Source organism: Diabrotica virgifera, chromosome 1 (genome assembly GCF_917563875.1).
Source record: "Diabrotica virgifera virgifera chromosome 1, PGI_DIABVI_V3a".
NCBI lineage: Eukaryota > Metazoa > Arthropoda > Insecta > Coleoptera > Chrysomelidae > Diabrotica > Diabrotica virgifera.
Window position 1 is genome coordinate 74,772,427 of NC_065443.1, and position 15,859 is coordinate 74,788,285.

At 32.4% G+C, this 15,859-nt stretch overlaps 1 protein-coding gene across 4 annotated transcripts in view; it reads right to left on the bottom strand.

Annotated features, from left to right (window-relative positions):
- LOC126878656 (zinc finger protein OZF-like) overlaps positions 1 to 15,859 on the bottom strand; it is a 110,693-nt gene that overhangs the window by 27,152 nt on the left and 67,682 nt on the right. The window contains exon 2 of one of the 4 annotated variants that reach the window (XM_050641629.1): positions 309 to 5,019. The exons of the other annotated variants lie outside the window; for them this stretch is intronic. Within the exon in view, the coding sequence (XP_050497586.1) occupies positions 4,019 to 5,019 (1,001 nt within the window). The 3' untranslated portion in view covers positions 309 to 4,018. Of the gene's footprint in view, positions 1 to 308; positions 5,020 to 15,859 lie in introns of those variants that run through there. 4 annotated transcript variants of the gene reach the window in all.

Genomic DNA, 15,859 nt, shown 5'->3' on the forward strand with positions numbered 1-15,859 from the left:
AATTCTAAGCAAAATTTGTTATATATAGTTATTAAAATAAATCACAACTTTTTGAGTTAATAAAGATCAAAGATTTTAATTTTTCGCGAGAAAAATGCATGTGTTTAACAGATTTTTCATAAATAACTCAAAAACTATGTTTTTACAAAAAAGTTATTATTACCTACCAAAATTGAAGCTAATGAAATCTAAAATAAATCCCTTACTAAAAAAACCTTTTAATGTTAACTTAAAGTGAGTTATAGGAAATTGAATGTATATTTTTTTCGGCGAGTACCCAAATCTACGTATTTAAACTTAAATAGCGGGAAAATGATGTATTTTATGACATAAACTTATTAAACATTTGTCAAAGTACTTAGAAATATCTATCAAATGAGTCCTCGAACAAGTTGATACCATTAAAATTTATCCTCCAATAATTTTTCAAAATTTATCTTTTAAAATTTTTTCCAAAAAATGTTATTTTTTTTTAAATAACTTCGTTACTTTTTAGGATATCGAGTTCAACTAAAAACCATTTGAAACATAATTCCAAGGGAAATTAAACGGCGTTGAATTTAATCTTTTAAACCCCTTACTTTTTTTTTTAAAATAAGAGGTTAAATGGCCCCGGTTACATGGTTCTCGCAGCAAAATTTAAGCTTTAAACGTTTCTTTCTCGATTATTTTTTACCCTACAGAAATAATAAAAAACGTAAAATATTTGATACAGAAAAAACTAAAATTTGGTTATATAGCATTTTTTATGTATATTGAGTATTTCTGGAGTTATTATCAAAAGAAAATGAAAATTACGATCATTTTAAACATTCAGATTTTTAAATTATACCTTTTTTTCAAAAAATTTTTTATATAAACCGGTATATGAAAACAAATTTTTATATAAACCGGTATAAACCGGGATATGAAATCATTACTTATGCTAATATAAAGAAATTGTTGTAAGGATTACTACAAATTTTAATTTTTGTGGAAATGGCGTTTGTTTTATTTTTCACTCTTTCCCAAAAAAATCGAAAGGGTTCTCTTATTTTCATCATAACTTGCTTAATTTTAATGCTATTAGCTTCTTCTGAAGCTCAACTGATAGTAATCCGAAGTGCTTTGAGAAGTGTTTAACAGGTTAATTTTATAAAATGAATCGTTTTCCCGTTATTTAAGCTTGAATACTTAGACTTGAGTACTCGTCGAAAAAAATTTACATTCAATTACCCATGACTCGCTTTGACTTAACATTAGTTTAGTTTTTTAAGTGAGGAGTGTAATCATTTTTTTTATTTTCTTCAATTTTGGTAATAATAACTTTTTTGTAAAAGCTTATAATTTTTTAGTTATACGTGAAAAACAGCTTTAAAGCAAGCATTTTTTACGAAAAAATAAAATCTTTGATCCTCAATAACTCAAAAAGCATTGATTTATATTAATAACTTTTTAAACAAATTTTGCTTCGAATTTGTCCTTAAATCGATTTATGGTATTATTTTTAATAAAATAATTTTCACCTTTGTTGCTCGAGGTATCCTCTAACTACTCACCAATTTTCATGAAAATCGATGGAGGTTCAACGAAATCGGAGGTGAAAACCTTCAGTGACTCCACTAACAGTAAGATTGCAAGCATAATAAATTAATTAAGAATACTAGAAATAAAACAAAGAAACAAAGCACAAATTATATTTTAATTCACAAAATGGCAGTCTAAAGAGTCGGATTTATTTAGGACGGGGCGTGCACGACACGAACCGAAGCAATAGACGGCGCACGTCGACGGTGTCGCCCCGTTTCGTTGTACGATAAACTAGTCAATGCTTTTCATATCAGACGATACTTCAACAGTTTCCCCGTAAGACAGCCGTGCGTCCACGTTCTCGTAAGATAAGAGCTTTAATGTTAACGAAGGTAGGTAATGTTAAATGGCAGCTTACTATTTTTGTTATTTGAGCTGCCTACCCAATAATATGTATGATGTATATTATATTTATATCCAGTGATGAGCGCGCTAATAATCGGTAAAATAGCGCAAAAGATGGAAAACATCATTGTGAAATGAAACTAGTAGAGGTGGAAATTATCAATATATGTAAACGTAAAAAAAATGAACATTACATTACAAAGTTCCCACCGTTAGAGGTCTCTGACTGGAGTAGTTTATAAAATTCCCCTGTCATTCTCCTACACGTATAAAGGTGGGACACTATGTAACGTAATGTTAAGTTATACGTTTATATCGATAATTTCCACCTCTATAAGTTTCACCTCTTTTTACTTCACAATATATTATGTTTGCCATATTTTGCGTTATCTTACCGGCTATTAGCGAGCTCATCACTGTATATATTATAAACAGCGTGTCTATTTAAGTTGGACATTCATTATTATGAGAATCTTTTATTTTTAATTTTTCGAGAAATAGTATATTGTACAACAAATGAGAAAAAAAGAGATATTTCTCAGAAATTTGTTGTTCTGCAGAAGTTTGCTGACACGAGCCGAGGCACAAGTCGAGTGCCGCAAATCAAGCGAGGGAGAAATATGTCATTTTATCATGTGTTGTATTCTATGGATGCGATAAAGAGTCTTTACTGACGTGGTACATACACAATTTTATTGTCAACAATTTGATGTTGGTTTTAACACTTACTTACAATTTACAATTTAAAAACTTTTTAAATTTTAGACGTTATATTAATTGCATGACAGTGATGACAGATAACTTTTGCAAGATGGCCGCTTTCGATTTTTAATCGATAGTTATCAATATTGGAATAATTTCTAAATCGGTAAAGTTTTAATTTATTTTATATGAATATAGTTACAAAATAGGTACTACAGAATTTTCCTTTTTGACATAAATTTAATTGATAATATCACCAATTGTTTACAATATTTTTAATAATTGAAGTAAATAAATTTTAAGTTCACTCAAATACTCGTTATTCGATTACTGCCATTGACCACTTACATTCCATCTCGGTTAATTTGATTAATCGCGGCAGGTAAAGCAAAATTCTTCTTTCAGTACAATAAAGTGTTACTTTACTGCCGCAAATGGTGTCAAATGAGTACAATAATGAATGACTTTAGTGACGGTTGGCGATAAAATAATTTACGTGCTTTTAGGTAGGTATATTATATGCATATATTGAAATAAAATAAATATACATGTAGGTATAAGGACATGTAGTCTTAAAATTTATATACATTATTTATTTAAAATTCTAATTAGCAGTTATTTTTGAACAGTTTTGAAAGGTAATTCCTGGTAAGTTTTGCTTCAACGCATTTTGTTTGACAACATTAATTGTGTTTGTATTTTGCATGTTACCATGGAAACGGCGATTATATTATGTACGAAAACCGGCGGAGAACCCGTGAGAAAAAATATTTCTCACTGCAACGACCGACTTTTCTAACTGCGTGAGAAATTGTTCGCTTTAAATGCTTGTAAGTAGTGAGAGAAGTTGCACATTGTATAGCATCCATAGAAAAATGTTATTTTTGATAAAAAGTTCTGCATGGTTTAAAACCTAAGATTCAACCACGAGATATCAAATGTTATCTATATTATATGAGGTAGGTAATTTTATTGTAAGTATAAATATAAAAAAATGAATTAATCTCAAGAGTAACGTACGTTTATAGTAACCAATATTTATATTAGAAGGATATAATTGCACAATAAAACATAGTAAAACGTTTAAATACGTAAATATTTTTAAGCGAAAACAAAGTTTTTGTTATGATAATGCTCGCATTTTCAACTTGTTATGGATAAACTGCTTCAAACAAATTTCATACTTGTGAGGTTTTTCTCCAGTGTGGGTTCTCAAATGTATTTTCAAATGACTTGCGACACTAAAACATCGACACTAGTTAAAACAGGGTTAAAGATGTAAATGGCGCCGGAACCTGTCCGAAAGGATCTCCCGGCAAAATGACATACGATATTATTATTATTTAAATGACTTGCTTTACTAAATTGCTTAAAACAAATTTCACACTTATAAAGGATTTTCTCAGGTGTGCATTCTCATATGTCTTTTTAAATTATCTGCTCTAGTAAACTGCTTAGAACAAATTTCACACTTGTAAGATTTTGCTCCAGTGTGAACTTTCATGTGACAATTTAAAAAATATTTAAGAGCAAACTGCGTCGAACAAATTTCGCACTTGTATGGTTTTTCTCCAGAGTGAATTCTCACGTGTTCAGTCAAACGATCTTTTCGAGCAAACTGCTTAAAACAGATTTCACACTTGTACGGTTTTTCTCCAGTGTGTAATCTTAAGTGCTTTTTCAAACTGCCTGCTTCACTAAAATGCTTAAAACAAATTTCACACCTGCAAGTTTTTTCTCCGGTGTGTATTCTCATATGTGTTTTCAAATGAGTTGTTTGAGTAAACTGTTTAAAACAAATTTCACACTTGTGTGGTTTTTGTCCAGTGTGAATTCTCACGTGTTCAGTCAAACGATCTTTTCGAGCAAACTGCTTAAAACAGATTTCACACTTGTAGGGTTTTTCTCCAGTGTGTAATCTTAAGTGTTTTTTCAAACAACCTGCTTCACTAAATTGCTTAAAACAAATTTCACACCTGCAAGTTTTTTCTCCGGTGTGTATTCTCATATGTGTTTTCAAATGACTTGTTTGAGTAAACTGCTTAAAACAAATTTCACATTTGTATGGTTTTTCTCCAGTGTGCGCTCTCAAATGATATTTCAAATCGTTTGCACGAATGAACCGCTTAAAACAAATTTCACACTTATAAGGCGTTTCTCCAGTGTGCACTCTCAAATGTGTTTTTAAATTACGTGCTTCACGAAACTGCTTAAAACAAATCTCACACTTATGTTTTTCTCCAGTGTGAATTTTCAAATGTGCAATGAAACTCTTTTTTCTAGCAAACTGCCTAACACAAATTTCACATTTTAATGTATTTTCTTTAACAGGCTGACTCAAATGTTGTCCTTTATTACATATTGTTTTCGTACTTTCCAATGCGTTCTCCTCTTGGGGCAAGCCTAAAATAAAAACTAATATATATTTTTTGGCCAAAAATTATAGCTGAAATATGCTAAATTTGACACAATCTAAATATTATTTATTTATTTACGGGCAAGCCTAATCCAGAAAGACTATTTCAATAAGATTACAAGCATAATATTAAATTAAATGAAAATAATATGATTAAATAACAATACTAGAAATAAAACTAAGTAACAAAGGACAAACTATATTTTAATTTACAAAATGAGTCTAAAAAGTCGGATTTAGGTTAGGACGGGGCGTGCACGACACGAACCGAAGAACAATAGACGGCACACATCGACGGTGTCGCCCCGTTCCGTTGTACGATAAACTAGTCAATACTTTTCATATCGGACGATTCTTCAAAGTGCCCCGTAAGACAGCCGTGCGTCCACGTTCTCGTAAGATAAGAGCTTTAATGTTAACGTAGGTAATGTTAAATGGCAGCGTACTATTTTTGATATTTGAGCTGTCTACCCAATGCTATGTATGATGTATATTATATTTATATTATACAGTGATGAACGCGCTAATAACCGGCAAAATAACGCAAAAGATGGAAAACATCATTGTGAAATGAAACGAGATGAAACTAGTACAGGTGGAAATTATCGATATATGTAAACGTAAAAATGAACATTACATTACACGGTTTCCCACCTTTAGACGTCTGTGACAGGAGTATTTTATAAAATTCTCCTGCCATAGTGACAGTTGTCATACTCCTCCGACACGTCTAAAGATGGGACACTATGTAATGTAATGTTAATTTATACGTTTACATTGATAACTTCCACCTTTACAAGTTTCATTTCTTTTTACTTCACAATGTATTATGTTTTCCATCTTTTGCGTTATTTTGTCGGTTATTAGCGCGTTCATCACTGTATGTATTATATACAGCGTGTCTATTTGAGTTGGACACTTATTATTAAGAAACTTTTATTTTTAATTTTACGAGAAAAAGCTATTTTTGATAAAAAAGTTCTGCATGGTTTAAAATCTAAGATTCAACCATGAGATATCAAATTTTATCTATATTGTATGAGGTAGGTAGGTAATTTTATTCGAGGTATTCAAAAAATATGAATTTGGCTAAAGAATACAGTACGTTTATAGTAAACAATATTTATATTAGAAGAATACAATTGCAAATTAAAACATAGGTAGTAAAACATTTAAATACGTAGATAAATATTTTTAAGCAAAAACAAAGTTTTTGTTATGAAAATGCTCGCATTTTTATCTTGTTATGGATAAACTGATTAAAACAAATTTCTCACTTGTAAGGTTTTTCTATTTACAATAACAATAATAAGGAAGAGAAGGACAAATATAAAATAACAAAAATAGTCTTCTACCAAAACCTTGTACAGCAGGGTGCACCGAAAAAGGCAAAAATTTTTTTTTGCGATGGAAAAGTAATACCTCACAAAAGTTGCCCAATCAACTGTTAAGTGTTTAGGTAAAATCTGGTCGAAATTGGAAAATATCTTGTGCCTCCTCAAGACAATTAAAAATTTTGACAAAATAATAACAGTCGAAACAAGTTTTATTTTGAAACGAAAATGTAATACCCCACAAAAGTTGACTAACACACTATTTAGTATTTGAGTAAAATTGCGTTGAAATAAAAAAATATTTTCTGCCCCGAAAAAATACATTAATATGCGAATTTCTTTTGTAAGGGAAATGTAAGCGTATAAAAGTTGAATAAATAAATTCGGTTTAAATTGGAAAGTATTTTCTGCTTTCACAAAGCAATATGCTCTAACATTATTTTTATAACAAATAGCCTATCTTATCCATCTCCGAGAGGTCACCAAAATTTTTTAATACTAAAATAAATATAAAGCAAAGTACAAAATTATTATAATTTTAAAATAGTGCATTAGGTATATAAATATTGCAAAAAATATTGTAAAAATATTCTATTCGAAGATGTTTTCCGATTTAGCATTAAAGCGAGGCATAGTTTTCTGGAATCAATTGGCATTTTTATAAATCCATCCCTCGAAAATGTTCCACAAACTGCTAAAGAAGCTTGTGTCACAAGGTTGACACATCGTTTTACACATTGTTTCTGGCAGTGATATTTCCCAATCTCAATGTTATAAGGATCTAACTTAGGATTTTTAATAAAGTCTCGAAGATTGTCAGTCGAAAATCTACAGAATATAGGTGGTTCTGTAAGGTGATATTCTTGCTAGTTAATTAACTCAAAGAAGTCGTTTGAATCAAAATTTTTATAGGAGAGAGTTTGAAAACCCTCAGGTTTTTTGATTTGGTCACTGGCAAACTTGTTTTGATGTCCAAGGGGTAGATCATTTGAATGACAGACATACAAACCACTGAAGCGGTTTTTTAAGATGTTCTTCTACGATCGATTGACGATAAAACTTTGTACCGTTTTTGACTTGAGCTAAAGTTTTGTCTTTGCTCGGTACCTTTCTTATTTTACCGTTATTCTTTCTGAATATATTCGTTTTTGTTTTCCCTATAAATCGAGCTTATCACCATTTTTCTGGGACCTACTTTATTTAATACAGATTCGCGATCATCCAGAGGCACCTTTTGATATTTGCTACAAAGACAATTCATCAGAGTGTCACATTTGCATGCTGCATGATCGAAACGTGCAGTCTTACTTTTGTCCTTAACGCATTGAATTTTATTTTTGTAAAATGCACTGTTTGCCTGTTCTTAAATGGTTTCATAAGTTTCATATATTTGTCATGATAGGCTTTTAAAAGCCGAATAATTCTTGTATGTTAAATTATTGGAATTGAAGCCTTTTTCCATACTTTCTACAATTTAATTGCAACCTGTTCGGCAATACCGGAAAATTCTGCCTCTTGGTGAGTTTTTTATCCTCTTTCAACCACAAAACTTCATCACTTGTTTATATTTCGGTAAAACATTTTCAGGTATATTTAGTAATTGCTTAAAAATTGGGCTGTCCACAGAACGTCTTGATTTTATTCCCCACGGTCCTAATTTATCTATTTTAAAATTTTTTAATTTATAAACAACAAGAATAACAAAGTAACGCACCGCACCAAACATAAGCGAAAATTATACGCACGGACTCACAAAGCGGGAAATTTCAAAGGGGTTGGCGAGACTGAAAAAACAAATAAAACTTTAAATATCGTTTAAATTTGTAACTGACATTTTAAGTATTCTTAAATTGATCTTAGATCGAGTTAGCACATATTTTATTCCAAATAAAATAAACTGAAATTTCCATACAAATCAGATTTTTAATAAAATTCAAAGTGGTTGGGGAGGCAGAAAATTCGTTTAGAAAAAAAAAATAAAAATACTAATAAGCTAAAAAATAACACTAGCAACTTTTTGACGCTATTAGATATAACATTTCCAACTTTTATTTTTTCGATGCACCCTATTGTACAGCTCGTAAAGCTAACCTAATGAATCAACAAAGGAGAAGTTTAAAAGAAAAATAAAAACCGTGGGATCAAGGATTCTAAATAGAGAGCTTTAAAAGAACTGATCGGTATGATCGTCCAAACTCAGCTCATGGAGGCACCCTAATTCTTTCTGCAAACAATGATTTTTCTCTGATAACAAAATATGACTTTTTGTTGAATGAAGCCTTCTTTGAATTTTCCTTAGTTTTTAATAAAAATCTTAATCTTTACATTATTTGCATCTATACATCACCTGACTCTTCCATGGAACTATTTTTTCAGAACCTGCTAAATTTGTTAGATGACTTGCCTCACAAAAGCAGAAAAATTCTATGCGGAGACTTCAACATAAATTATGCTGCTGCTTGTGCTACCCAAATGTTCTTGGTCAACATATTTGAATCATATGGTCTCTCAATGCACGTTAATTCTCCTACAAGGATTACAAAAACTACATCTACCATAATTGATTATATTGTCTCCGATTTCTCACCCCTTGATGTTTGCTCTACAGTTATTAATGCGGAACTATCGGATCATGAAGCAGTATATACGAAATTTAACATCTTCAGCAAACCCTCCTCGAAAATCCGACGTTTAGGTAGGATCTTTTCCGCTCGGAATTTTCATAAATTTCAAAATTTATTTTAACTTCTGACTGGCATTTTCCTTCTACGGACGTGGACTATAATTTCAGTGATTTTTTGGAGAAGCTTGTCTGTATCTTCAATAAGGCATTTCCTTTAATTACGATTAAGCCAAAACGTCGCAAACCCTGGACTACCAAAGGTATCCGCATATCAGCAAAAAATATGCGTTCACTACTTTATATCAAGAAATTTACTACCAACGTCTCTGTCACTCAATATATCACCAATTACAGAGTCACATACCTAAAACTCATCAAATCAGCTAAAAAAGCCTACTATCAAAATCGTCTGGGAAGCTCCAAAAGTGTTGCAAAAGAAACTTGGTCCATAATAAACGATCTTCGAAATAAAACCCACGCAGCTCAAACATTTGCCCTTCCAAACCCTGAAAATCTAAACGAATACTTCATTAACGTGAGTAAAAATATAACATCAACTATTCAGTCTCAACAAGATCCCATTTTCTATCTCCCTAATTCAGAAATTGTCTCGAATTCATTCTTTATAAGACCAATCTATAAATCTGAATTGATCCAAACGATCAATAGTATCAAAAGCAAATCATCTTGTAGTACTGATGGACTATCCATAAAAACCTTCTCAAATCTCACAGATAATGTGTTAGAACTCCTCGTGTCACTAATTAATGATTCCTTTGAAAACGGTAAATTTCCAGAGTGCCTAAAGACAGCCATTATTATTCCTCTTCATAAAGGTGGCGAAAAATCTAATGCCTGCAACTATAGACCTATTGCCCTACTACCGGTACTCTCCAAAATTATTGAGAGGCTCATAAAAACCCGACTTATGTCCTTTCTCTTTGATAACAATATTTTATTTATCACAAAATCAGTTCGGATTCTTAACTAATAAATGTACAACTGATGCCATGTTTTCTGTACTTCACGAGGTTTACCAAGCACTAAACAATAACCTTTATACTGCCACTGTTTTCTGTGACTATTCCAAAGCTTTTGATTGTGTAAATCACAACATTTTGATTAAAAAACTTAATTACTATGGAATTCGAGGTATTTCTCTGAATTGGTTCAAATCTTACTTAGATAATAGGAAACAATTGGTTAAAGCAAATGATACTGACTCTAGTCTCAAAAACATTATATGTGGAGTACCACAAGGTTCAGTATTGGGTCCTCTACTTTTCCTGATCTTTATAAATGACATCACTAATTTAAAAATCGATGGAAAAATTTTTCTTTTTGCTGATGATACCAGTATCACTTGGAGCAACTCAACTATTGCAACTCTTCATGCAACTATAACTTCTGATCTTCTTACGATAAAAACCTGGTCTGACTAATTTACTCTCCTTTAACGTGGATAAAACGGTAGCATTATCATATAAAGGTGCTCTTCAACCCCTGCTTGTGAATAGCAGCCAGATCTCTACCGTTGATTCTGTAAAATTTCTTGGTATTCTTTTAGACAGCAACCTCAAATGGTCCCTTCATATCGATTTGTTAAGTAAGAAACTCGCCTCGGCCTGCTATGCCATAAGATCTGTTTCGAAGGAACTCAATTTAGCATCTTCTAAAATAACATATTTTTCTTTATTCGAGTCTCATCTTCGATATGGTCTTCCTTTTTGGGGGTCTAGTACAGCTGCCCAATTTGATGTTATTTTTAAATTACAAAAAAGAGCAATAAGATATCTGTTTGGCCTCAGAAGAACAACCCATTGCAGAAGTTACTTTAAAGATCACGAAATTTTAACTCTTCCATCTTTGTATATTTTAAAAACTGTTTGCTTAATTCGTAAACACATGCATGTCTTTCCAGCAAGGCCTCATGATGACTACTCCACCAGAAATTCAACTTTTGATGTCTATTTACCGATCCCGTCTTCTGAGTTAGTAAAGAAATCTATACTATATTTCGCAAAAAACCTATACAACCATCTCCCTTTACAACTCAAATCTGCAACATCCTTTCTCAAGTTCCGTAAAATGTCAAAAGCTCATTTATCTAAAAGACCATATTATTCAGTAGAAGAGTTTCTTAATGACTAACTAAGAAATCACAGTAATGTACAAGTAACTAAAGTGTATTTATATATATTTGGGTGTCACATACAGCAGCTTAAACTTATTAGTTCCTTTGTTTGTGTTTTATTATATTATGTTGTATGTTCAATTTTGCAATTTATAGTAATTTTGCAATATATTGGTTTTTGTTTTTTTTTTACTTCACTTTTTTAACTTTATATTTTTTTATTGACGATTTATCTAATTTTATAAAATTGTATTTGTTATTGTTATGTATATCTTTTTCGTGAATCTATGTTAAGCTTTGTCCATAAAATTTTATAATTTTCAGTGACAATAAAGCATATTTCTATTCTATTCTACAACTAAAAAATAATAAAGCTCCAGGACACGACGACGGTATAATCACTGAGCTCTTGAAAACAAGCAAAACAGTAACAATCGCTATACTAACAGAGCTATTTAATAAATGGCTCCATAATAGCAAGATTCCTAAAGACTGGAACGAAAGTCTAGTAATATTCTTACACAAAAAAGGGGACAAATGTGACCTACAGAATTATAGACCTATATCGTTGCTCAGTCACATATACAAGCTATTTCTGAGTATTATTAACAACCGGTTGACCTACAAAATGAACAATTACCAACCAGTGGAACAGGCTCGCTTCCGCAAAGGATATAGTACATCAGACCATCAGCTGCGAATGAGAACATTGATAGAGAAGGCAAATGAATACCAACTACCATATTTCTTGCCTTTGTAGACTATGAAAAGACGTTTGATAGTATCGAGATGTGGGCCATAGAACAAACTATTAATAATTGTAGAATAGATTCGAGATATATACAACTAATACACTGGAACAACGCTACTATGATTCTATTACACAAAGCAGGAGACAAAGCCAATTTAGAGAATTACAGACCGATTAGCCTGCTCAGCCATTTATATAAGTTATTGACGCGAATAATAGTTAAGAGAATGGAAAGAAAGTTAGAGACTTATATATCAAGAGAACAGGCAGGATTCCGAAAAAGTTACGGAACAAATGACCATCTACAAAGTATAAAAACCCTAATAGAGATATTATAGTAGTGGAATACAATAAACCTCTAGTTCTAGTTTTATCGATTTTCACAAAGCCTTTGACAGAGTTGAGCTTAGCAACATATTACAGGCGCTTAAAGAATGCATGCTAGATTATAGGTACACAAAATTATTATACAAAATATACTTACAGGCAACAACCACCGTCAAATTACATACTAACAGTAATCGCATAAAAATAGAACGGGGGGTTAGACAAGGACATCCAATGTCACCTAAACTTTTTAATACGGTCTTAGAACATGCTTTCAAGAGTTTGGATTGGATGACAAAGACCTAAACAACTTACGTTTCGCCGATGATTTAGTCATGGTAGCCGAGGATATAGGTATGGCAAGAGAGATGGTACAGGAACTCGTTGTGGCTACAGAAAATGTAGGTTTAAATATAAAAATCTCGAAAACAAAAATAATGACAAATTTGGTACCCAACCAGAACATCAGTATTGGTGGGAAAGAAATAGAACTCGTAGATAGATATAAATACCTGGGATATGAAATTACGATTGGCAGGGATAACCGACTCATGAACTGAAGAGAAGAATCGGCCTTGGGTGGGCAGCATTTGGAAAACTGAGAGAAACTTTTAAAAGTGAGAGAAAGATATGTGATCAGTGCGTCCTCCCAGTCTTGACGTACGGATCAGGAACACTTACCTTAACTAAAGCCTCGGCTACCAAACTAAGAGTCACGCAGAGAAGAATGGAGCGGTCAATGTTAGGAATAACTCTGCGAGACAAAATTAGAAACGAAGAAATCAGGAGAAGAACAAAGGTGACTGACGTCATCGAAAGGATAGCCAGGTTGAAGTGGAGATGGGCCGGACCTATAGCCAGAATGACAGATGGGCGATGGATAAAGAGGTTATTAGAATGGAGGCAAAGAGAAGACAAGAGAAGCGTCGGTCGACCGCCTACAGGATGGACTGACGACTTAAGAAAGCTAAATAGAAACTGGATGAGAGCGGCGCAGGATAGATGGGATTGGAAACAAGGGGAGGAGGCCGATGTTCAGCAGTGGACTTTTGAGGCTGGATGAACAATACACAATATATATGATAATGCAAGTATGACAGTACAACTACAGGAAAATACAAATATCATCCCCATTAAGAGAGGCGTGAGACAAGGAGACGTAATATCGCCAATGCTTTTCAACCTAGGAACGAGGAACTCGTAGGCAGCTCCCAAGCGTCGGCCTAAAATGAATATGAGAAACACAAAAATAATGACAAACACAGATGACGGCAGACGTATAACTATAAATGGCAGTGAGATAGAAAAAGTCCATAAATATATCTACCTAGGCCAAATCCTGAAACGACAAAGATAACCAAAGTGCGGAAATCACTAGGAGAGCAAGAGTAGCCTGGGTAGGATTTGGAAAACTTAGTTTGATACTTAAGAAGCGCAAAATACCCCGATACTTGAGGAGCAAAGAGTTCAACCAGTACATCCTTCCTATCATGACATATGGATGTCAAACCTAGACCCTAACCAAGGCAAATACGAATAAACTAACCACAACAGAAAAAGCAATGCTAGGTATACGACTGTCAGATAAAAAGAGGAACGACTGGGTGAGATCAAAAACCAAAGTCGAGGCCATAACAACAAAAGTTGCCAAACTTAAATGGAGCTTCGCAGGCCACCCCGGCAACCAAGTGACGTCAACAACGTCGAGGAAACTTCAGTATTTGGTGGAATATATACACGTGGTTGAACATTACGTCATATCGACGTCTTTTGTAGGTGATTTTAAATACGTAAGATTAATGACGTTAAAATACGTTTAAAAGACGTTTTCATTTCAGCCAGCCTAAGTCTGACGTCACGAAATTGGGAGCAGCTTGGAGCTTAAAAGTTACAAAACTAAGGTTATGTTTGTATCATCGTTGTCGTTTCATTTCATTGTTTGTCCTAGTATTTTGCCTATTTTGGATTCATTTGGATTTTGTTGGCCGTTTTGTGTGTATTTTTTAAAACTTCTGTTTGTCATTTGTAAATTTTATAAATTTACCACAATGCAAAGTGATTATTTAAGGAAATTATTAATGGAAACTCCGCAGATGTTTTAGAAAGGTAGGCGAAACAATTTTTATTTACTATTCATTTTTCCCTGATATTTATCAATAATGATGAATTTTACAAGCAATAACATTATTTCTTTTATTGTTTTAGATATTCATTGAAACTGAAAATAATTGGAGATTTAGATCCATATACAATTCAGTCATCAGAATTGGATTTTACAGTGCATTCCATCAATTACTGTTATAACGCTATTATAGATAGACTGGTAGAGTCTCACAGTTACTACTTTAAGCAGCAGATGAAAGCATACAAAAGCCTTCAGGCACATAAAAGCCTTCACAACTGGATTTGTTTTGAAACATTGATGTTTTGATGATTTCTATATTATTGTTGGAAAGGTAAGTCTTTATTTTATTTATTCACCATTAAGAAATATATGGATAACAGTATTAGTGTCTTTCGGATAAATGGGTTTTAAATATTAGATTTATTTACGTTTATATATCTGTATGAAACCAGACATATTGTCGTCCTAATTTGTAAACTGTGTAACTCCATATTTCTCTGAAAATGAGTTATTACTGCCATTTATTTGAAAAAATCCCTACTCGTTTAAAAAAGGATGCACATGCATATTTTTACCAGAAGAGTAAATAGTGACATCTTCGTATACACTGCATCTCCCTTGCAGCAAATTTAGTACGAAAAATATGTAACTCCCCAGTTTGTCATACCACACGATTGACCTCACTGTTTAGAAAGTGATATTTTCAAGAAAGAGTTGGTGGTAAATAATATTAATACACTCATTAAACAATATAGGTACAAATGTTAGTACCTATCTATAAAATATTCCATTTTAGCATTCTATCTTTTAAAATGGGAGATATGTAGTATTCGCATTAGTCATATTTAGAGAAATAATTTTTTGTGCCTGTGTAAAATTTGGATAAATGGAGTTACACAGTTTACAGATTAGGTCGACGACATGTAATTGCTATGATAGAAAAGAGAATAATAAACAGTCATGATTGTTTGTTCTAAAATTATATTATATGAATGTCTGATTTTAAAATATTCTCAATCATTGTAAAGAACGCAAATACTCTAATGAAAATAAATTTTTGTAGTTGAAGCATTCCCACAAAGATAAAATATTTTTTTTAGGTGAAGAATTCCCAAAAAGCTAATGCTAAACCGCTAGATGCTTCGGTGATAGCCAGTTCCAATGGCATAGCAAATGCACATTGTATGTGTATGGCCAGTAATAGTGAAGTTTGCAGCCATATTGCAGCAATCTTATTTGCAGCTGAGTATACCCACGGCAAGACAGAAGAAGAAGAACCCAATACATGTACAGATGTTACAGCTATGTACATTCTCTGGTGAAAAACTAATGAGTTTTCAAGCTGTTCAGTCAGAGTGCTTGTTGCGCTCTCTAAACGAACTGAAATATAAGACGGCTTTGGCTTCATGTTGCAATGATATGAAAATGGCTAGTCATTTTTAATTGTAATGTAATTCTTCATCATGAGTATTTATGTATAGGGTTTTTCATTCACAGTCATTTGTTTCGAGCTTCTGTCATGTGTCACATAAT